General features: G+C 44.5%; 1 protein-coding gene across 5 annotated transcripts in view; it reads right to left on the bottom strand.

The window, feature by feature from the left end:
- IL18R1 (interleukin 18 receptor 1) overlaps window positions 1–24,547 on the bottom strand; it is a 45,890-nt gene extending 21,343 nt beyond the window's left edge. Inside the window, exons 1-7 of one of the 5 annotated variants that reach the window (XM_027767518.1) lie at window positions 23,852–24,547; window positions 22,284–22,727; window positions 16,377–16,462; window positions 12,284–12,530; window positions 7,468–7,633; window positions 3,885–4,038; window positions 141–203 (exon numbers count right to left, since the gene is read on the bottom strand). In XM_027767518.1, coding sequence (XP_027623319.1) covers window positions 141–203; window positions 3,885–4,038; window positions 7,468–7,633; window positions 12,284–12,530; window positions 16,377–16,434 — 688 coding nt within the window. In that variant the 5' untranslated portion in view covers window positions 16,435–16,462; window positions 22,284–22,727; window positions 23,852–24,547. Of the gene's footprint in view, window positions 1–140; window positions 204–3,884; window positions 4,039–7,467; window positions 7,634–12,283; window positions 12,531–16,376; window positions 16,463–21,933; window positions 22,102–22,283 lie in introns of those variants that run through there. The other 4 variants (XM_027767517.1, XM_014583394.2, XM_027767520.1 and 1 more) reach the window with 4 other exon arrangements.
- Between the last annotated feature and the right edge of the window lie 114 nt (window positions 24,548–24,661).

Genomic DNA, 24,661 nt, shown 5'->3' with positions numbered 1-24,661 from the left:
ACTCTTTCTGGTTTTGTAATGTTCTTCACTAAATATAGAATGTGTTGCATACACAACGTCGACTAATAATAAATGAGATTGACCCTTGGAAGACTCAAATTACATTCATAAATGCAGAATATGTGTACACTAAAATATACCTAATTCCACTTCTATATAGCGACGTTTTGGTCCAAGAAGAGCTGGAGATATAGCACCAAGACCTAGAAGTGAAAAAAGGAAAACAAAAATGCATTACTAAGGCCTTGAGCTTCTCTAAGACAAATAGCTGTTAAAATATGCTTCTTCTATGTAACAAAGATGCTAAGAACCATCACCTTAAATTTACTTGACTCATATTTGCATTAACTAAAGACCAGGTTGTCTGTTGCTTCACTTTCTATCACCTCCATGCTTGCAGAGCTGTTGAAATCACCCTGAACTATATTCCCTCCACTGAGACCGAGGGTTCCACTCAAGGCAGCTCCCAGTCACAGGGGATGCTCATCTGGGGTGACGGCTGCTGGACCCTTGATGCTCCCAAACTGCAGGACCTAAAGATGAAGTCATGGCACCAGGTTCATGATAATGCAACTGGGTCCACATAGGGAAGGTTCCAGGTTTGAATGCCAGGACGTCCCTGTACATACTGGGCATGCGTGTGCCCATGATCCAGGCTGGCAGGGGCTGGGTGTGGATCACAGCATGATGACACTGTTGGGTGCCTCTTTTCTCTCTCTCATGAAAGAAATAAGCAGAGAAAAAAAAAAAAAAGGAAGAAAAAAAGAAAAAGCCAAGTCATTTGGAAGTACCTTTCTACCTTTCTGCTGGGCCTTGATTTATTCTATCTGTTCTCCCCACTTAGAGCTTTATGGGTATAGGACTAGGACTAGGGCAAGACAAGTAAGAAAAATGTCCCTTCTATATTGTGCCCTGGGTGTCTCTCTGGATTCACCCCAGTCCTGGACCAGCTGGGAGTATTATCTGTACAGCCAGTTCTACTTCCATTTCTGACTCTGACTGAATATTCTCTCCTTCAGCCCCCAGCTCACAATGCCTGCAAGGGAAATCAAGCCTCAGCAGCCTCCCATTAAATGCTAGAATACACTCTAAGGCTGCTAATGACCTCAGAACTCTGAGAACGACTGTGGTCATGTCTTTAGCTGGTAGACAGATAAGGGATCACTGGCCCTATTATCATCATCATTGCTTTCTCGTGACCAACACCACTCCCTTCTAGAACACCTGGTGTTTCTGGGACATTTCCAAGGAATGGGCAAAGCCACCCCTCTGGACTTACAGGCACTCAGCAAGAAGGAAAGAGGTGTTTTTTGTTTGTTTGTTTTTTGTGTTGTTTTTGGTTTTTTGGGTTTTTTTGGAGAGGTTTTTGCTTCAGGGTACATGCGCTCGCCAGAGAGATACAAAGAGACAGAGAGACAGAAAGCGAGAAATCACCCTCCCCCCTCCCTCCACAGAGTGGATGGCCATGCCACAATCCCTTCTCCTCCATTCTCCTCTCGGGATCTTGGGCACGCATGCGCACGCACCCGGCGTGAGTTTAAGCCACCAGGTCCAGGACTTGAATTGCGATCAACTACATGGGAGTTCAACGACATAGTCATTACACCAACTTCTGGTCCCAGAAAGAGTTCTTAAAAGGCTGAGGCAGAGGGGCAGGTGGTGAAATATCAAAGACCAGAGATTTATCAAAGACCAGAGATTTACATGAGATTAAAGAATGTGTGTATGTTTGTGTGTGTGTGTGTGTGTGTGTGTGTATGGCTGAAGAATATAAGCTAGATAATTATACATAGAATTTAAGATCTTTAAGTTTAAGAATTCGTTTATGGGATTCTCAATTTATGGATATGGCAAACCGAATAATAACCCCCCAAAGATGTCCACATCTGAAACCCCAGTTCCTGTGAATACATCCCATAACTCAAAAGGGACTATGCAGATGGATTCTTTTAAGACTGTTGAGATGGGAAGACAGCCTGGGTCACCAGGACCAAGTGCAGACACAAGGAGCTTCAAAGGAGGAGACAAAAAGGTAGGAGTCAAGAAGGAGTAGTGACCGCGGAAGCCACGTTTAGGAGACAGAGATTCGAGGCTGCTGAGCTGTTGACTGTGAAGATGTAGTGGCATGAACCAAAAACTGCAAGTGGCTTCTAGAAGCCAAAAACAGCTCCCCAAGAGCCTGCAGGAGTAATACAATCCCGGGAAAACTTTGATTTTAGTACCCTGAACCCATCCAGACTTCAGACCTTGAGAACCATTCATGTGAACAATGCAAGTTGTCCAAGGACACTCTGGGTAGGGCGATTTGCTGCAGTAGTAATACACGGGTCGGTAGTGACAGATGGTTGAAGTGAAGAGGGGATCCACTGGGAGGGAGCCACGGAGGCTGCTGCATGAGGCATGTACATGTTTGCAGGACAATGAAAAAGAAAGCCCCGGGTGGACACACCTCCTAGCTCCAAGGAATCCAAGAGGCTATCATTGTCAAAATGGACCAGACTTAATCTGCAAAACTATCAAAGGCAAGCAAAACCCAGTGAGTGGAAGCTTCAAGAAGGCATATTTAAACTTGATGAGGGAAAAATGACTTCTCAACAACCAGATTAAAATCTGGACTAAGCTGTTGTATGATCTGGTAATTTCCTAGGTCATTTCCAAGAAAGAACTAGATGATCAATTACTGGCTATTCCATTTGAAGGATATCTTCCTGGGGTGAGATGTCATTAATTATCTCCAAGGTCAGTCACTGTAAAATTCCAGACTCCTGTTTCTCTGTTTAACATGGTCGCTAGTAAATCCACCTTGTTCTCTCCACCCCCACCAACATACGTTTCTCATGATCGCTCATGCCATCAAGCCCCCCACTGCCAGCATGCCCTTCTGTCCATTCACGTTGCCCACCCTCCAGGACCAGCTCAGTGGCGCCTCCTACTCTTTCTGCTCGTCCTTCACTTCCCATTTTTTTAAAGGTTTTGCACATGCGCTCACTATGAGAGACAGAGAGGCAGTGAGAGGGAAAAGGAGAGCCACCCTCCACCTCCCAGTGGGGATGGCCATGCTGCAATTCCCTACCCCGTTCTTTTCCTGGGATTGGGGTCATGCATGTACACATGCCCAGCATGATTTTCAAGCTGCCAGGTTTAGGACGGACTCAAACCATGATTGGCCATGTGGGAGTCCAGTGCCCTAACCACCATGCCCCCTGCTGGCACCCCCGCTACACTCGTAAGGGCTCACGGATGACAGTGCTTCGTATGATGGCACCTCTGTCTAGTTCTTTACTTCTCCAAATTTCTTGAGAGTAGCCGTATGAGGGGGTTTCAAAGAGTTTGCGAGGGGAAAAAAAATACAGTATGAGTTTCTTTTAGCACAACATAATTGAAAATCCATGTATAATTTTCCCCATACTATGCATTTTCCATAAACCTTTTGAAGACCTGTCATAGTGCTCACTTGATTTCATATTTCCTGCCTCCCTTGCCTCTCAGAACTAAGCACAGTTGACTGAACGCAGACGTCTGCAATAAATATGCGTTGTGTGAAACCCGAGTTTAACAGCAGAATATCCCACGACGGGCCCGAATCTCAGGTGAGAGAGAGAGAGAGAACTGACTGCTGTGAGGTTCACCCATCTGAAATTTCATTTGATGCTAAGAGAGAAAAAGGAAAAAAAAAAGAAAAAAAGAACAAAACCCTGCCCTTTTTCAGGCCACCAGTTGGGACCCTTTTAGTTGAGCCAACAGTATGGTCACAAGCCCAGCTAAGGGTGTTCTCGATTGCTCTGTGACTTTAACAGAAAGTCGTACTGAAAAAAAAAAGAAGAAAAAAATCTGAGTTTTATCACCACGTACTTATTTCTTTGCAATTGTAGAATTTCACTTACCTTTAACTATTGTTACATTGTAAGTGTGGGTGACGTTGAACAGTTTTCCATTATGATGAATAGAAAGCACACAGGTGTAATACCCCTGATCGGTGAACTCAGCATCCTTCCGTATCAATGGGTTTTTATTGCTCTCAGCTATCTTTTCACAGTTCTGTTTCATTTTGAAAAAAAATAAAAAAAAGTTAAAGTACCTTAATTAGTCAGAGCAGTTTTCAGATGACAATCATTCACATTTTAAAAGTTAAATTTCGTTCAAGAAGAAGGGCCACAGAATGGAAACTGGCAAGCGCTGAAGGTCCCGGTGCTTGGGCATAGTCCCTGCTGTGACAAGGAGCAGCTTTCCATTCACTGCAACTATCCCGCTCATTCGGGGTCTTCACACAGCTCATGGGAAATGCTGTGCAAAAAGTACGCATGGACTTCTAAATGCTTTTGCACCAAAATAAACATGTAGTTTAGTTCCATTTCCCCAAGAGTTGTTTGAGGTCCCCTTGCACATGTTGGGAAACAGCATAAGACACTGTCGCCACTTGCATCCTTTTCTTTCCATCTCTCCTTTACACACACATGTGCACAGGCACACGTGTGCACAAACACAGACAGAGAAGCAGGGAAAGGAGAGAGAGACGGAGAGAGAGAGAGCACACAAAATGTCTCTGATTGGGTCAAAACCTAACTGCGCCACTCTACTTCATAACACTCTTGGTCAAGTTCTGGATACTCAAGACAACCCATCCAGGGGTAGGGAGTGTTGGCAGGAGCAGAACTACTCGGAGAACTCAGTACGGAGCACCTATCAGCACCCCGAATGCCCTGCACCAGGGGGCAGCGGACTGAATCAACAGATCCCTAGGCACACGCACACATTTCTCTCTCACGACTTCCATGTATGTCCCAGGAATCAACAATAATAATTAGAACATCCCCTTCCTCAATCTGGCCACCAGTCACCCAGAGGTCACCCTGAAGCAGTCAGGGGATCAGATGGGGAAACTGGGAGCCAAGTAGCTGCCCTGGACTGTTCCACACTGTCCCACGTACAGCAGACAGAGCCTGCCGCCCTCAGGCCTTCCCTCACAGCTGGCCAGCACTGGTCACCGCTGAGGCTCAACTCTGACGGTGCCCGGAACAGGCCTGCAAAGCACACACATGTGTACTCCGGTGTGAGTAAATTGTTTACGTATGAGTCAGAGTTCTGGAAACCCAAACTGATGTTTTTCGAGATATGTAAAGTATCAGAGACTGTTTCCTCTTTCAAATCAGCTGTTTCCCGATGGTTAGCGTGGATCAGACAAGGGCTTGGGATTCTTAACCCTGTGGTCAACTGTTTGCCTAAGGTTCTTAGTAAATCTCTTTCTGAAATTTAAAGAGCTGATACAGGGATTTCTTTCAAATGGTACACTAAACCTCACTCATTTACATGTACTGTAAAACATTTGTGCATTTGACAGGAAACCGAGTTCCATCAACTCAGAGCTGACTCAAATGTCTAGAAAACTTTTCAGATAAGAGCCGGCCTTAGAGGAAAAAAAAAAATCACAAGTAAACAATGCTGGAGCAAAAAGTGCAAGCACAGGTTTCTAAGAAATCACCAACCGTTGCTTCAACTTCCCCAAGTTCTTCTGTTCAGACCACCTTCTCTAACAGTGCAGCGTTTTCATGAGAGCTATAATATTTATAAGTGGTCTACAGAAATCACACAATGTGTGAATGTGTACACGAATGTGAGTAGGTGTATTTTTTGTCTATATACTACATATGAAGAAGCTTCAAGAAGTTTCTGGAGGAATGGAATTAAAGTACAAGCTTCTTTCAGTGAAAACCTTGTTTAAAATCTATACATAGATTTTTCATAATATGCATTTGCACTGATTTGGTTGACAATCCCTCATAATTGTATACATACATATGTGTATATGTAGTCTCCATAGCATTGTATGAAAGAACGCTTGCAACTTAACACAACCAGCTAAAGGAAACTCAGAGAGAACATAAACTCACTCCATAAAAGACATCATAATAAGATATAATACATAGATTACAAAGCTCAGTTTATTATTAAGAAAAAAATGGGGAAAATATTAAAAAGTTTTAGAAATTTTCTGCATTGGTTTTTTTGTTTGCTTCATTTTTGTTTTTGGCTATAGGATACATGCACTCACCAAAGAGAGACAGAGAAAGAGAGAGAGAGAGAGCGAGAGACAGACAAAGTCAGAAATCACCCCCAGAGAAGATGGCCGCACTGTAATCCCATCTCTTCCATTCTCCCCTCTGGATTTCGGTCACTCACGGACATGCACCCAGCATGTTTTTCAAGCCGCTAGGTTTAAGATTTAATCGAGGCAGTTGCCATGTAACCACCACACAACTGGCTGCCCCTCCATGTCAGATTCTGAAATATCCCAGAAGTGTTATTTTCCTTCATGATAGAGGTGTGAAAAAAGAAAGATTATTTCAAAAGATGCAGGATTTTAAACTGTCACTGCTCCCTGAAGACTAGTTTGATAACGTGGATCAGAAGCCACAAGAATGCACCTAGCATTTCACCCAGTACATCTGCTTCTAAGAGTCTGGGTGAAGGACAAGCATATAAACACCCAAAGATGGGACCAGCAGTTGGTGTAATGGCTATGTCGCTGGACTCCCATGTAGTCGACCGCGGTTCGAGTCCCAGACCCGGTGGCTTAAACTCACGCCAGGCGCATGGGAGGGCAGGAGAATGGAGGAGAAGGAATTGCAGTGTGGCCATCCCCCCTGGAGAGTGATTTCTCCGTTTTTGTCTCTCTGTCTCTCTCTGTCTTTCTGATGAGCACACACACCCTGTAGCAAAAACCTCTCAAAAACAAACAAACAAACAAAAACACCCAAAGATACATGAGAATGATATTCAATTTAGCCTTTAAATAATAGAGAAAAATAAGAAAATCATGAATATCCAGACACCCTGTAGCAAAAACCATGAAACAAGGCGATTAATGAGATGAAACAAGGCACATGGAATCCTATGTTTGGAAGAATGTTCAAAGTCATAAATCACAATGTAGATAGACAAAAAAAAGACATAGGCAATAACATATAACACTTTTTAAAAGGAGACTTTACACGCATGCACACCACACACACACACATACTCAACCACCTAGAGTCTCTGGCTGGTGGAATTAAGCATAAGTTTTACTTCTTCATAATTTTTTTACCTTCCAATTATATGAAGTGAAATATATATAAAAATATTTAGCAGTTACAAATTTTAAGGAGTCTGTAACAGAAAAACATGAAAACCCTTACATGAGCATTATTAGTGAACATTAATTTATTGAGAGAGCAGGGAAATAAAGGCTGAGCGGGGAGGGAAGCTGTTATTATTTCTAGAAGCGCTAATGCAAGGAAGCTGCTCTGCTAGGTACATTCTCTGTTATCAGCTCTTCCCGAGGACCCGTGGGGACACTTGGCTCAGACAGGCCAAGTGAGCTGTGAGGGGCAACGCAGCTTGTTTCTTGGCCCACAGCCAGCAGACTCTCTTTTCAGAATTTTATCTTTTCTGTCAAGTTCTCAAATTAAAATATTTGAAAAGTATTACCTTATACAATGATGTTTGGTTGACCAGATGTTGATAATAGCTATTTTCACAGTCTATATCAAGTACTTTTTCTACTTCCTTAAGTCTACTACGTACTAGTTCTTCAGTAAAACATTTGGTTTTATTTCTTCTGACAACATTTAATGTCCATGTTTTGGTATCATTTCTATGGAAAAAAAGAGTGTAAATATGTTTTAAAATCATGATAGGGGCTTTTACAATATCATCCATCTATCCTTTAGTAAGCAACTCAAAGTTTTCCTTATTTTTATGTAAAAGAGATTGATTTTTCTGATGTCCAAATCTTATTCTGCCTCCTCTTGGTTTAGAATAGCAAGACATTTAACATGGGCCAGCTAGGGTCATGGTGACTACAACCATGCTCTACAGTGCTGGACCATGTGGGGCCAGGAGTTCTCAGGTTCAGGTGCCCAGTCTTTCTGTGCACATGGGGTAGATGTACCCTACCCGGGATCCAGGCTGGCCGGGACTGAGGCAGATCATGATGTGAGGACTCTGCTGGGAGCCTCTCTTTCTCGCTCTCAGAGAAAATAAATAAAATTAAAAATAAATGAATTTGGAACCAGCAGATGGCATAAAGTCTTCATCATTGGACTCCCATGTAGTCTACCATGGTTCGAGTCCTGAACCCGGTGGCTTAAACTCACACCGGGCACATGCGCATGTGTGCCCAAGATCCCCAGAGGAGAATGGAGGAGAAGGGATTGCGGCATGGCCGTCCCACCGGGGGGGTGATTTCTTCCTTTCTGTCTCTTTGTCTCTCTCTGTCTTTCTGGCGAGTGCATGCGCCCTATAGCAAAAACCTCTCCCCTCAAAAAAAAAAATAAATAAATTTAACAATAGGGAAGGGGAGAGGGGGGCAGTGAAAGACCTAAGCAGTCTAGACACACACACACACACACACACACACACACACACACATCATACTGCTGCAGACTACGTATTAGAGATGGCAGAACAACAAATGTTCAACATTTCGATGATTTTTGGTGATGGACAAGTTCAGAGGCCCTTAGCCCAGGATGGCCTTGGTTTCATGAGGTCTATAAACAAACCTCTAACCTTCTATTTTTTTTTTAAATAGGTTTTTGTCTTAGGGCATGTGCACTTGCCTGAGAGAAAGAAAGAGAGACAATGAGAGAGAAAGTGAGAGATCGCCCCCCCCCAAGGGGAGATGGACATGCTGCACCTCTTCTCCTCCATTCTCCTCCCAGGATCTTGGACACACACGCACACACATCTCACATGATTTTGAAGCCACCGGGTCCAGGATTCGAACTATGGTTGGCCATGTGGGAGTCCAGCAACATAATCACTATGCCGTCTGCGGGTCCCTCCTGACCTTACGATTTGAAAGCATATGTGCATCAGTTTTACATGTCTCAGGGAAGTTTATTCCAATCCCCTTCTCTTACTGAATTCAGGATTGCTACCCTCAGCCTAGTTGTATTAGCTTTAAATACCTTACTGACCAACAGTGAATTCAAATAGGTTTTATAGTTGTGGACCCTTTTGATCAGAAATTAGTAATCTAGAGAGGAGGAAAATGAACAGCATTTTTAAAGAAACTTCCTAAAAAGAAAATATGTATAATCTGATTTTCGCTTCCCCTGTACGTGTTCCCTATTGACTAGACCGTGATCTAAATTTAGCACACAGGGGTTGCTAAGGTGCCCTGTGTATCTGGCAGGTTCACGTCCATCTGGGTGCTTCCAGTTCCCCTTCCAGGGGACAGTCGGATGGAAGGATGACAGGAGCAGCACACAGAGTTCCATGCACTGCTTATGTGCAAGAGAGGTAACTATTTCCTCGTGTCCACTGAGAAAACTGAATAGCGGAGTTAAACAATGTGCCTGTGGTCACATGTCTGTCACAGGATGGGCCCAGGACGTCCATCCTGTTTGGCCTTAAATGCCAGGAGTGCTTTGCACAACACTGCACTTTTACAACCCATGGGAATCTGGACCCTTAACCTTGGGCACGGAGTTACACAAGTTTGGCCAAGACTGGAGAGGGGGCAAGCCATCATCACTGTGAAAGGCAGCGAGTTGATGGCCACGGAGCACAGCAAAGCTGCGTGGCCCTTGAGAGGATTCGGAATCTCTCGGCAACATCCTTTTCTAAAGTGTGTTTATAAAGTTTCCCTGACCTTAGCCTCACTGAGCTCAAGAGAGCGCTATTTCCAGATCTCTTTGACCTATTGCTTACAAAAAAAAAAAAAAGCTGCACGCATATCCCATTTTAGTAGATGTTGTTTTCCATCTTGGCAATCCTAATGCTCAGCAGATATTGATGAACTGGATGTCTTCCATGGGGAAGGGGGAGGACGTGGCTATGGCGATGTTGAACCAAGCAATATACCATGCTTGCTATCGAGGAGCTCAAAAGGCTGATGTGAACTCAATCCACAGCTGTGACCACCAGTTCTCTGTCACTACCCTGGCCCATCTTTATCAGAAGACTCATCTGTGGAAGCTCTAGCCCTCTCACCTGAGGGCCTTTAACAGGATAAATTTGCCACTCATCAGCCAAGAATCTGCGTTAGATTTCTACATGTATTTAACTCACTATCTTCCGTTCTTTGTCTCCAACATTGAAAATTCTCTCTTCTGTATCTTTTTTCTTCTTAGCTAATGTCCATAAAATTTGAAGTGACTAAGTGATTTCCACTGTAGGATCAAAGTATCAGTCCTTGGAGGCATTGAATTATTACAGCCATGGACTCCTAAAATATGAAGTAGTTACAGTCCTAATGGGAGAATTCCAGGCATAGGGTCTGCTCATTGACAAATCCCCACACCGAACTGCAAAGGCTTACTCACCTGAGCCGCCACACGCAGACACGTGCACATGCACACCCATGTGCACACTGCACGCTCATTGGTGGCAAGCACAGGATACGAACTGTGCTATATTGAAAGCTGTCCGTAACTTCTGTGCTCTTAAGTGACCAGAACGACCTTTGCCCACTTCGAAGTTCATTTATTATCAAGATCATTGTCAAAGCTGCCTTTCCCATTCTCACTTTGGTCTTACATACGCACCAATTTCCAACACCCTACAAAATTCCTCACTGCGCTGGTCTCACTGCCTAGTAGTTAAGGGAGCCAGATCCCACATGGTTGACCATGGTTTGAGTTTTGGTCCTAGCAGCTTGACCAACACACTGAGCATGTGAACATTCCCCAAATCCTGATAGGATGGAGGAGAAGGGGTTTCAGTGTGACCACATCCTCTGGAAGGTGCTTCCTCCCTCTCTGTTTCTCTCTGCTGTGCTCATACGCCCTCTGAGGATGAAAAAAAAACTAATCACCAAGGCCACTCCTTTGCCCTCAGCTCTGCTACCCTGCTTCTCCACCCCACTCTGACCTTCTACATTTATCAGATGAGTCCACATTCGCTTCCTAACCCAGGCTGTGTCCTCCAACTGTCGTATCAGAAAGGTGGCTACAGTCCTCTTGCTATCCCCAAGTGCCCAGCCGTAGGTAACCAGCTCCTCCCCTAGGTTTGCTATGCCTGAGCGGTAGAAGACTTGGCCATATAAGCCATGCCTTTATTCAGTCAAAATCAGGACGGGGGTGGCATTCGCTGTTCTTTGCTGTCCACCCCATTTTCCAGTCTTTGTTTTCTCCTGAGCTTGTCAAAAACCAAGTTGTGACCCATTTCTGTAACTATCCCTCTTAAAAGGTCAGCTACAATTTCTCATGTTTGGAACAAGTTCTTAAATTTGTTTCTGACAAACAAAAATGACCCCATTTTGTGCGAAACCACAGAAGTGATCTTGAGGTTTTGCTGTGGTATCTCCCGCTGCTCTCAGCAGCAAGGGTTGATAACAATCAGGACTCACTGTAGAGGCACTTCTAAAAGACATCCGCTCCATCTGACTGCATACCATGCCACTCAGCCTGCCCTGTGTGTTTTTGATGGCTGGTTTCAAATCTCTGTAAAACACACACACACACACACACACTCACATGCACACACACACTCCAGACCTCTGTATGCATAAAGAGAATTACATTCAGTGATCTCAGCGGACGTAGGCCGTTGGTTGCTCTCACTTTGCAGACCATGTTTTTTGACTGACTACACTGGCGGAATTGAAGCTGTGTCATGACTAGACCACAAGCCCTCCCTGTGCCCCACTCTTTCCTGCCTTGGCTGGGAGCTTTGGGGGCTGCCAAACACACACCTCCTCCACCTGTATGGCACCTGGCTCCCAACGCACCCCTGAAAACTAGACCAAGGTGTGCCTATGGCGATGCCATCTCTCCCTCCCAGGAAGGTGGCACTATCCCCTCAGTACACGTTAGTATCATTAGGAGTCCCAACCAGGGGGGGTCTAGACAACAGGAAGAGCTGAATTTTAAAACTGACTTTCCTTCCTCCATCTTCACTCAATGTTGGCAAGGATCCCCTAGAAAGAAACCTATTAAGAGAATCTGCTTTCATGAAGGTCACACAAAATAAAATTTAAAAATAATAAATAAGCATAGGGAGATTACATAATTTTTTTTCAGTATTAATTTTATGTTGTAGGAAAAGTAAGAAAGAAAAAAAAAAAGGCATGGATTGTCTGACCTTCCAGATTACTATACAAGGAGTCTTCAAACAGTTGATGGAAAAATGCAATTTCAGTACAAGTTTACCTCGTATGTTGAAATCTATGCATAGATTTTTTTTTCACAATCTGCATCTTTCCACGAACCTTTTGAAGTCCCCTCATACATCTGAGTTCCTGAACAAATGCCACAAATGCTATGACATATACTAAAACCAGGAAAGGTATACTCACCCCACTTTGAGAGAGTAATTTCCCTCATCATCCGATTCAATTGGCCAGAACTCCAAGGTGTAACCATGCACAGTAATTCTGGGTGAACTGCCAGCCTTTAGCTCCATGGGCTCATGGGACTTGCTGCTTCTGACCCACCTGATGGTGGATGGTGCTGTCTCATGCACAGGTAGGGATGAGCAATATTTCAGATAGAAAGGTTCCCCTTCCAGGGCAGTAATGAAATCACGTGAAGTACAAGCTTCTTCTTAGCGAAGTAAAGAGAAAAAAAAAATACAAAATGACAAAGGTAATCTTTATTTTATTTTATTTGCAACCTACTAATGCCTTAGGTGAAGAAGCAAGGAGAGTAAGCAAGCCCTGAGAAACCTCATCATCACATTCCTGTGGGTTCTCTCACTTCACTGTCCCCATCGACAACACCAGGAGAACAGAAGTTTCACCAGCACCTCTCACAAAAGGTGTCAGATCTTCACCTACTGTAGCTGGAAGTCAGAGCAATGTGGTATCGTCTGTGAAGGAACAGACTACATGTTACAATGCCTTCATAAGGAGAGCCACAGGGGTCACAGTGTGCACCAGAACATCCCCCAGCTGGGGAGAATCCATGGAGACCTGAGAGGTCACTGGTGCGTGGTCAGAAGTCTCACCTCCTTGTGCTCAGAGAGGGAGAAGGTACACCCACACAGCTTCAGGCGTATGTAAATGTGTTACCGCTGTCAGTTACCACATGGATCATCAAGAACTGATGAGGGTCACTGTGTCACTTCCCCTTCAGGAGCTCTCCAGCTCCCTCCTTCCTCAATTGGCCCAGATGTGCTCACTCTGGAATGACATGTATCTGACCCTTCCTTCCCTCCTTTGGCACTGGTGGTAGTTGATGTCAGCATTAAGGGATTTTGCTCATCTCCCGTCCTCGAGAGACTCCAGAGTGCCTTTCAATTGCTTTGTAAGAAAGAGAATCTTTTTTTTTTTTTTTTTTTTGAGAGAGATATTTTTGCTACAGGGTGTGTGTGCTTGCCAGGGAAACAGGGAGAGACAGAAAGCAAGAAATATCGCCCCCCTAGGGGATGGCCATGCTGCAATCCTTTCTCCTCTATTCTCATCTCAGGATCTTGGGCACACACGCACACGCACACGCACCCAGGGTGAGTTTTAAGCCACTGGTTCCGGATTCAAACCACAGTCAACTTCGTGAGAGTCCAATGATGTAACCATTATGCCAACTGCTGGTCCCAAGAAAGAGAATCTTTGAGTCGAATGGAACATTTCCCTAAGGACATGGGTGAAAAAATGACCTCTCTACAGTTGGAGTCTCTTTCTCAAAGCAGCAGTGTGGTTTTCACTCAGTGTTGTTACCACAATAAAAGAGGAAGTGGCTCAAATGGTAGAAGCATCCTTTGAGAACATGGATGTCAAATCCACCTCAACCCACGAGAGTGAGTGAACGGCAACCTTCGTTGGTGGCTGCTACTCAACTTCCACTCTACACTGCAGTGCCTCACACAGATGTAGGTGTGACGTGTGTATGTGGGCATCAGTTTGATCGACACTTCAGACTGTGCTAAGTCATGAACCGTTATTTCCCTGTGGCAGAGGGAATGGGATATGTGCACAAACCACATAGTCCGTGCTCTGTGCTGTCTGGAGTCTGTCGTCCATCACTGTGTCTGTGAAAGGCAGCCAGGTGGCGGGGGTGCAGTCTTTTCACACTCTTACGTAGAATCCAGTTGTGCTCCTATTTGACTAGTTATCCATTTTATAAATGGGCAGACACTGGGGACTTGGGTTATTAGACAAATGTCTTTTGGGCTAATCTCAAAAACGTTTCTATAACACGCACACTGTGTTTTGAGGGAGAAATGCCCCTATTCCTCTTTAGTCATCATTTGAAGAAATCTAATGTGGATAAAAACCCTCCAGGGGTGGGTAGTTGACAGTTGAAAGTCCACACTCCACAGGCAGCTGATAGCTTCAGAAATTTAATCCTTTTTTTTTTTTTTTTTTTGTGGAGAGGTTTTTTCTATAGGGCGCGTGTGTTCGCCAGAAAGACAGAGAGAGAGAGAGAGACAGAAAGCGAGAAATCACCCCCCAGGGGGATGGCCATGCTGCAATCCCTTCTCCTCCATTCTCTCGGGATCTTGGGCATGCACGCACATGCACCCAGCGTGAGTTTAAGCCACCGGGTCCAGGACTCAAACCATGGTTGGCTACATGGGAGTTCAGCGACATAGCCATTACGCTAACTGCTGCTTCCGGAAATCTAATCTTATACTTAACATTAGAGGCTTTTTTTAGTATAATACTTGTTAGAAAAGGGTCTTGATTGAAGAACTGAGTGCAGTTCAAAGTGCTAGAAGAGGGATTCCCATTCGTCCATAAACGAATGTGATGGGAGAAGTCAGCCTGGCCAAGAACTCACACCCTTTGCAAGAGAGTTTATGCTTGGAATGGCCTTGAGTTTGGACCAAGATTGGGTGTCTCTAACTTCAATGAGATGAAATCACTCCTCCATGCAGACTATGGTCTATCTGACTAAAGTGAACCATTCACAAAAGGTGCTCTCTAAGTACCTAAAAGGACAGAGCTGGGACCTTGTGACCTTACACCACAAGCTGTTTTTGTACATATTTCCAAGCAAGGCATTAGTGTGTGTTTATTGAACACAGGACCCAGGACACACATTTGCTTGCACCTCGCTTTTTCACTCAGTAGTTTCTGGCAGATCATTCCCTAGTGAGAAGAAATCCACCTCATTTCCTTAACATTTGGGTGGTATTGCATTCCAAGTGTGTTAACAATGCATGGATACATTTAAGTAGGGGTACTCCAAGACTGGACTTGTATTAGTTGACAGTATCAATAGCTTAATTCTGCTCTCTCTTCAGCAGTAATTCTCAAAGTAGGAGGTACGGGCGCATGTGTTTCCCTGTCCTAGATAATAGATCGAAGCAGATTAATATTTATGCTCTCGGGACCAGCAGGTGGCATGGTGGTTGGGGCGCTGGACACTCGCACATGGCTAACCATGGTTCAAGTCCTGGACCTGGTGGCTTACTTTCTCACTTTCCTCTCTCTGTGTGTATCTCTCTCTGGTCAAATTAAAATGAATAAATAAACAATAAATCTTTAGAAAATATATATTTATGCTCTCACTCTCATCTTTCAATCCCAAGAGAAACCTTGCTATGCAATCCTCGAGCTCTTCTTCAAAGAATCGGGCCTCGGAATTCTTCTCAATAAAACACCTCAAGCAATCACCACTAATAAGATTACACTGGTAGGCAATGCTTTTTATGAAGCCGACTCAGGCTTCCTAGTCAGTTATTCTTTTACATCATCCATCTAACTCGAATTGTTTTTTCGAGATCTGTAAGGTCCTTTCTATTTACTTTCCCTGTTCTTACCCAAGTAGTGAAATGAGTCTTTGTTTTCCTCTCAGGATGGAGAGTGGGTAAAACTTTTCAAATCCCAATAATAAAGAAGACTGTTTCCTCTTTTTTTATTTAAAGAGAGATATTTTGCTTCGGGGCACATGCATTCTCCAGAGAGACAGAGAGAAAGTGAGAAATCATCCTCCAGGGGGCATGGCCACACTACAATCCCTTCTCCTCCATTCTCCTCCTGGACACACATGTACTTGGCATTGGTTTCAAGCTTCTGGGTCTGGGACTCGAACTGCAGTTGGCCATGGAGGAGTCCAACACCCCAATCACTATGCCACCTGCTAGCCTGTTCCTCTTCTGTTTTAAATAATGTAAAGCAAATGCTCATCTTAAACAAATGTAATTGATTTCAGGATGAAAGCTTTTATATGCCCCCCCCTCTCTGCATTAACTCAGGGTTGAATCTTCTCGTTCATTTATAAGTTGTGCATCTTTGATACTTGATCCCATTCTTATGAATCTTTCATTCTCTGTGGCTGAAATACGAAATGGTTGGCAACTTTCTGACATAAAAAGTTAAATTAGTAATTTTACTAAGGTCAACACCCTCAGTAGCCAGCAGCACACTAAAAGAAACAACAAATACCTCTTGCTATTTCCTACAGATTACTAATGAATTACTTTTGTAAATAATTATAATCACTTACCTGAGCTCCTTATCAACAGAAGAACCCAAAGGGTCAAGAGCCATTCTCTGTGATGCATGTTTAGAATTCTGCTCCAAATGGATATTCTGGAAAACAGAATAAGACAGGTTCAGCCAAAGCTTTCAAACAGACCTGTCTTATGAATGAGTTTTTAAGAACTCTTTTCACACACTGACTTTTCAAATCACAGCCCAGCAGATTTTCATATCCCTTGATAGAGTCATCAATTTTCAGAATTTTCTGCTATATAGAATTAATAAAATTTCAAGGTTACGGGACCAGCAGTTGGCATAATGGCTATGTCACTGGACTCCCATGTAGTCGACTGCAGTTTGAGTCCCGGAACCGGTGGCTTAAACTCATGCCGAGCATGTGTGCGTGCATGTCCAAGATCCTGAGAGGAGAATGGAGAAGGGATTGCAGTGTGGACATCCCCTTGGGGGGTGATTTCTCACTTTCTGTCTCTCTGTCTCTCTCTTTCTGGTGAACGCATGTGCCTTATGGCAAAAAACCTCTCCAAAAAAAATTTTTTTTTCAGGGTTGTGAGTTTCAGCTTTGGGAAAACATCCTTAATGCAATTTTTTAAATATAAAAGAACCTGATGAATTTTAGACCTGGTTTACTAAATCCTGCCTCCAATGCCAAAGTTATGGCCAACAATTTTTCTAGAAACTCTATTCTTAACAGTTTGCAACATACCAAGTTATGTATGGTAGTTCTACTCAGTACGTGTGTGTGTGTGTGTGTGTGTGTGTGTGTGTGTGTGCATGTGTGAATTTTTCACATCGAAATGCTCACTATGATTTGTAATTAGATCTTAATTTGTGGGTTTTTGAAATGCTCACTATGATTTGTAATTAGATCTTATTTGTGGGTTTTTTTTTTTTTTTTGAGAAGTTTTTCTTTAGAGAGTACGTGCTTGCCTGAGAGAGAGACAGACAGACACAGTGAGAGGGAAATGAGGAATCGCTCCCCAGGGGGGATGGCCATGCCCAATCCCTTCTCCTCTATCCTCCTCCCAGGACCTTGGGCACTCATGCACATTTGCCTGGCATGAGTTTCAAGCCACTGAGTCTGAGACTTGAACTGCAGTCAGCCATGTGGGAATCCAGCAACATAACCTCTACACCATCTGCTGGTCCCAAGTGGGCTGAATTTTTAAAAATCCATCCTCCTTATTCAGTTATAAGTTTTATAAGTGTGGGAACTAAGTTATTTTGCTCATCACTATATTGCTAAAATCCAGCATATCATGCCTAGCCCACAGCAAGCACTCATTAATATCTGTCATTGAAGAATAGGTATGTGGGCCAGGTGGTGGTACAGTGGTATTGCAACTGGACTCACATGGGAAAGGTTCTGAGTTCATATCCCAGCCCCTCTCTGAGCACACTGGGCACAAGTGCACATGCCTCAGATCCAGGCCAACGGAGACTATGGATAGAGTTTGTACTGAAGACCTTGTTGGGGTGCCTGTCCCTCTCTCCCATTGACTCTAAAGTGGGCCAAGGAAGAACCCTCATTCACACTCTCTCTGTTTTTGCACCCTCCCTTGTGGGGGAAATAAAAAACAAAATGGGAGATTCTTTAAAAATCGTAATAGGTGTATGTATGCACTTACAGGTGTCTGTACTCACATCCCCGTTGTGTTTATTTTAGAGAAATGGGAAACAAAGTGGCACTTTCCTACACTCCAGGTCCCCCCTTTACACTGAGTTACAGTGGAACTAACGTTGGCATTGAACTTCGATTCTACCACACCCAGTCTTTGCCCTTCTCCTAACAACCTTAGAGAGCAGAGGGGAGGATGAATCCTTTGAGGCGGAGACCATTCATCAGGTCCAAGTACTTCATAAATGATGGCGGATTCCTTGTTTACCACACACCTAGCAGCTCAAACCCCATTGTGTGCTGTCACCAGGTGGAGGCAGTATGGCATGATGGAAAGAACTTGGCTTCAGGAATACTCAGACCTAGTCTGGCATTCCAGTGTGACCCCTGACAAGTCACTTATAAGGCTCAGAGCCTATACACCCATTGCCAAAATGGACGTGATGAGAAGACCCACTTCCAGAATTACTGAGCGGCTGAGCCATCTAAAAGGCAGGCAGATTTCCTGAGGCATGGTTGCCTGTCAGTCCAGTACAACTCCCCTCTTACCCACTAGCAGCTGCCATCCTGATAGAAAGACTGTTAAAGCACGAATCCCAAATAGAGTTTAATGGCTAACCACGTACAGCAATCCTCATGAATTACATCACCGAATATTTGGTGGAATTTCCAAGAGACAATAATCCATAATCTAAAGACCAAAAAGATAAGTATGGTTGGAAAGTACCAACTGTTCATAATCAAATTAGAACCATTCTATGGTTTGAAACTCCTCCACTTCCCCACCCACATTTTATTAATAAGTTTTTCTATTCTTTTATCTTGGGTAGAATGAAAAATGTTCTTTCCTTTATGTTACTCCTCTAGTTAAGGCTGACCTAACTTTGTAAAAGGCACCACTTTTTAACATTTTTTTTTTATTTCAAAATCCAACCAAAGGATAAAACTATTGTGAGGTTATTCAACATTTTGATGAGCTAATGCTTGAATTTCAATATGAAACGTGTTAAGTAAGACCCCAGGATATTCACACAGATCTCTGTGGAGATGTAGAAGTGAGTATGTAAAATGTTTGCTGTGCTGTGTGTGAGTTTAAGAGATTAAGATTTTATGAAATAATGAATTCATGTTCAGAAAAAGAGTTCTTCTCAGAAACATCACACATGCCCTAGCAAGTATTAACAAAATAGATGCAGGAGAATATGTATTTCTTATCTATAGAAAATTCTGAGTAATCTGTTTAGTGCTATGCTTGATCTGGAAACCATTTTATCTTTTCATAACTTTAAAGCGTCTTCCTTCTTCTAAACATTGTTCTGATTTCTAAAGCAGTATATGTCCAATGTAGGACTTTCACAAAATCAAGATTGAGAAGGAAAAAAATTCAACATGCATAAGGTTTTAGCATATTTTCTCTTACATTCTTTTCTATTTATTTTCCAATAATTAAGATGATGTTTACATAATTTCATATCCTGCCTTTCCAGCTAATACCATAGAAAGCATTGTCCTGCTTTGTATAGTATAAATTATATACTCTTTGTGGACACTGTTTGAATTGCTCCCTCGTGCCCCTTCTTATGGCTGTATTATCATTTACAGGATATATTATCAAGTAACCCGATGACCGTCTTCACATGCAAGACGGTTGAGCTCAGTGTCTCAGAGCATGGCCTGTGGGGCCAGTCTGACTCATAACCAACTGAGCGACCATAGACAAGTCACATTCTCTCTCTGTGCCTCAATTTCTTTCTCCATAGAAGGGAGATGATTGCATGAGCTACTATTGCAGAGTGTCTGGTGAATAATAAATACTACTTGAATGAGACCAGCAGTTGGCGTAATGGCTATGTTGCTGGACTCCCATGTAGTCGACTGTGGTTCGAGTCCCAGATCTGGTGGCTTAAACTCATGCCAGGTACATGTGCATGCATGCCCAAGATCTCAAGAGGAGAACAGAGAAGGGATTGTGGTGTGGCCATCCCCCTTGGGGGGGGTGATTTCTCTCTTTCTGTCTCTCCGTCTCTCTCTGTCTTTCTGGCAAAGGCACGTGCCCTATAGCAAAAACCTCTCCAAAAAAAAAAAAAAACCTGAATGTCAACAATTATTACTTGTCTACATTTCTTATTATCTTCTTGATGTTGCTACATGGCAGTACTAAAAATGAGTCAAATAATACACTTTAAACATGAGAAATGTATACTACCCAAGTGCATTCCAGAAATGTTGCAATATTTCATACTCCCTTCATACTCCCTCACACAGTAATGCAAGACAGTATTCCTCTACCACACCCAGAAAAGCAAGGAGCATTCTCATTTTAAAAAATATAATTGGGTAATAAAAATAGAAAAAAAAATATTATCTTTTCTTTAAATCTGCATTTCTTTTGGGATCATTGAGGCAAATATTAATCATGTATTATTAATTTCATTTCCACAAAATAAAATGGCTCATTTATTGAATCATCTCCTTTTGTCTTTTGTCCAGTTCTCAGATGTTTAATGTTTTATCCAAACTGCTTAGTTTCCATTGAATTCCTCTTTTGGTGTATTAACATATGAAAGGCATTGAATTGATGCAGCCAAACAGATCATTCTTTTGCATTCCCCCTTGATATTTTCTTTCTTTCTTTTTTATTTTTCTATAGGATGTGTGTCTCATTGGAGAGACAGAGAGAGACAAAGTGAGAAATCACTCCCCGGGGGGATAGTTACATTGCATTCTCCTCTCAGGATCTTAGGCATGTATACACACGAGCCCAGCATGAATTTTAAGCCCTCGGCTTCAGGATTCGAACTGTGGTTGACTACTTAGGAGTCCAGCAACATAACCATTACCGCATCTGCTCGTCCCTCTGCTTACTTTTTAAGTTGAACAGTCCCTTCTCCCAGTGGTCAAATAAATGTTTATCTGTATTGATTTTTTTTTTCATTTTTTATCACTTAGTTTTGTCTTTTGCTTTTTTTTATTTAAGTTTTTTCATCCACTAACAATTTTCTTACAAAGAGTCTGACTAGACTTACTTTTCTCAAATAGCTACTAACTACTTTTCTATCATTAGTTAAATAAAGCTTGTCTTTTCTTTGCAGTCACTGATACTAGGTTAGAATGCACGGGTCCTCTCTGACCAATCTGGAAACTCTACTCTAGCACCACACACTTGCCCAAGTGCAAACACACACACATATGTGCACACACATGCACCTCTCTGCTCTTCCACCTTGCCTTGTTTTTCTATCCATACTTTTTATCACTAATGGGCATATTTTTACTTTATGTCTGCTTGTTGATTTATTATTTGCTGAGCTGATGAATGAACACATTAAAGAGCTTGTCTGATCATTGGCACATCTGTATAATCTACGTTGAAAATGTCTTTCAAATCACGACATGTTGCACACTGTACCAATGAACACGAATTCTAGGGCACCAGTTCTCATACAGAGTGGGGAAAAATCAGTGGTGCGTAGGTCCTGCCAGCCATCGCAGATGGCCCTGAGCCCCCTGAGTGCTCAGAACCGCCAATCTGGATGGTCCTGACGGACAGCGTTGGAGAGAGCCACTGACCTGGGGCGCTCGCTATTTACTTCAAACGTGAGCCTAGACCTTAAATATGCACATGTGAGCCAGCCCCATGGCCTAGCGGTTAAAGGACCTGGATTCCACTTGGCCCTGGCAGTTTGAAAAACATACCAGGCACATGTGCATATATGGCTAAACTCTCGATAGGATAAAGAAATGGAGAAGGGTTTGCAGTCTGACCAAATCCCATTGAGGAATGCTCTCTCTCTCTCTCTCTGTCTCTCTCCCTCATCTCTCTCCCTCTCTCTCTCTCTCTGGGGATCACAAGTACCCTCTAGCAACTTAAGAAATCTATATATTTAATTACTTAGGATATAGTAAATGTATGCACGGGTAGGTTTGTACGTGCATGTATACACACCCATGAAGAATACTTGCAGGCCAGCAGGTAGTATGGTAGTTAAGGCTCTGGATCCCACACAGCAGTCTAAGCAACCAGAGTTCTGAGCCCAGAGGCTTAAAAAATCACGCCAGGCACGTGTCCATGTATGTCCAAAATTCCAAGAGGAGAACGGAGGAGAAGAGATTGTGGTGTGGCTATCCCCTCCTGGGGAGTGATTTTTCACTTTCCATCTCTCTCTCCGTCTGTCATTCTCCAGTGAGCACAAGGCCCTATAGCAACAAAGAAAAGAGAAAAAGTTGCAAATTTTCCTAAATCACTCAATGGCATGAAGTTTTCTTAAAATGAAAAAAAAAAAAAGAAAAAGTTACCTTCCTCAAATTACGTGACCGACAGTGAAGGTCAAAAGTGGGCTGCCCGCTCTCTCCCAGTCAAGGCCATGAAGTACCAGGCTCTTCTAGGTTGTCCAAAGTGCCATCATCTGAGCACCTGGTTCCACCCTGCTGCTTTCATTCACAGATCTCACCCTGGAAAACTGACCATTCTCCAAGAACAATAATTCATAAAAGCCAGGAGGTGTTAGGCCACTTTCAAACTCCCTTAGAAGCCCAGCCAGCATTAATAGTTACAATGACTCACTTGGCAACAAATGCCCATGCTCTCACTCTAAACCATTCATTAGCAAAACGCGTGACTGAGTACTTCCTAAGATATGCCTCGTTGATGAGAATAACGCCAGTGACTTTTCCGATGTAATTTTTTCCTCGGCAGTTTTCTGTGTATAAGTGCTTTATTCAGCCTGTACGATGATAAAACTTGAAATGCAAAGAAGAAAAACAATGATCTTGGATGTCTCACACACAGACACATACACTTCCACTCTAAGGAAAGCAGAATTTGTGTAGAAATCACAGCCACCTCTAGGACCTTGTCACATAAGTGCATGCTCTTATCACCCTCCTGCTTGCCCCCAGGTCAGCTAGCCCGTGGGTTGATCCTGCCATGTGACCTGCCTCCAGGCTCCGACAGGTCCTTGCAGATCTGCCTGATGGCTCAAGGAAGCTCTCCACTGCCCGCACCAAACCGTGCCTGCCTCGCCCATGCCCCCCAACAAAGCGATTCCCTCTCCTGCACCACTGCTCTGCCCACGTGAAACCTCTGCTTCCACTGGGTACCTGGGCCAGGTCCTCTCAGTCTTTTATATACATTTGCACTGAGGACTGATCCATGCTGTCCCCAGAACCACACAAACCGGATTCTCCAAACATACCCTCCCAGGCCTTCAAAGGCCCTAGAGTCGAGAAGTGTGTCCCAGAACCCAGCACCGTGTCTGCCCAGGATGGAAGTTTGTGGACACCCCAGAATGGAACCGGGCAAATCTGTGAAATTAATTCACTAATCTTGGGTTTCTGTGTCTGTCCAAGAACAGCGATGAAGCCTACTAGGAATTCTGTCTTTTGGAGGGACTTCAGATTAAGACAAGTCAGAGCTTTTGACATCAGAAATTGGGTGTGAATCTAGGATCTACTTAGAGCTGGATGCCCTGGGATAAATTAGGGAACCTCTCTGTGCTCTGATTTCCCCTCCCTTTTATTAAGCATAGGATTAGTGCCTCCTTCATCCGGTCCTTAGATGAAGCACGTGAAAATAACACATCCCAAAGTGTTCTGCTTTGCCAGACACACAGTGAGTGCTTAGTGAGTGGCAGCTGTGGCTATCACTTATCTGGGCTGTCCTCGCCTTTCCAGAGAACGCGGCATGCTTCCACCCCATAACCGCACTAACAGGGGCAGGAGCAAGGCGCCCAGGCCGTCTCAACCTTTATCGCAGGGATTTGCGCAGACGATCCATACGCAGCATGAACTGATCTGTTTTCAGAGTGTCTACCCCCGGGCTCAGAGGGCGGAGGGGCGCAGGTGGCGACAGCGCCTGTCCTTACCTTCCTTCGGAGGGACGTCCCTGGGCAGGGGCTGGGGCGGGGCGGCCGTCGTCCTTCCCACCAGGTAGCGACTGCAGAGGAACAGTTCAGCTTGGAAAGCGGGGGAGAAGCTGCGATCCCGGGCTCCTGACGACGGTGGGCGGGAAGCAGAGGCTCTGCGAGGTGTGGGGTGACTGGAGATAAGGCAGCGGGTGGGGCGGGAACTCAGTCAGAAGAAAGAACGAGCGTCCTGCAGTCTCTGCTTGCGAAACCCAGCAAGTGCAGGCTGCAGGTGCAGGTGTGGCAGGTGTGGCCGGTGTGGCCGGTGTCGCTGCGGCTGGCCCGGAGTGCTCCTGGTCTGGGCACTGGAGGCTCCGGGGTGTGCCGCTCGGTCTCGGGGTGCTTACAGAGGGCTTCCTTTATCGGAGTGTTCCTGGCAGCCGGCGCTCGGTCTCGGGGAGCCCCGTGGTCTGGGGTGCGCCGCGTGCTCCGAGCAGTGTGCCAGGTCCGGGCTCCCAAGAAGGCGGCCCGCCAGCGAATTCCGGGAGCTGAATCCGGGGCGCTACCCGGCACCGACCGGAACCCCGGCCTTGGCCTTGCCCGGCGGCGCAGCGCCTCGGCCCCCAGCGTGGGGACCTCCTGCCCCAGCGGCTTGGCACAGGGCCGGGGGAACTCCCTGGCGGTGTCCCGGGGCGGTGTCCCCGACGGTGGCTGTGCGACCTGCGGGACCTGCAGGTGGCGCGCTGATGCGGCTGTATGCACGGCTCAGGCCGCGGGGGGCCACGCAGCGGTGCGGCTGCGGGGGGGGGGCACCCGCCCCCGGCGGGGTGG

The sequence above is a fragment of the Tupaia chinensis genome, unplaced genomic scaffold (assembly GCF_000334495.1).
Source record: "Tupaia chinensis unplaced genomic scaffold, TupChi_1.0 Scaffold144276_1, whole genome shotgun sequence".
NCBI classification, from domain to species: domain Eukaryota; kingdom Metazoa; phylum Chordata; class Mammalia; order Scandentia; family Tupaiidae; genus Tupaia; species Tupaia belangeri.
This window is presented reverse-complemented; position numbering and strand designations above follow the sequence as displayed.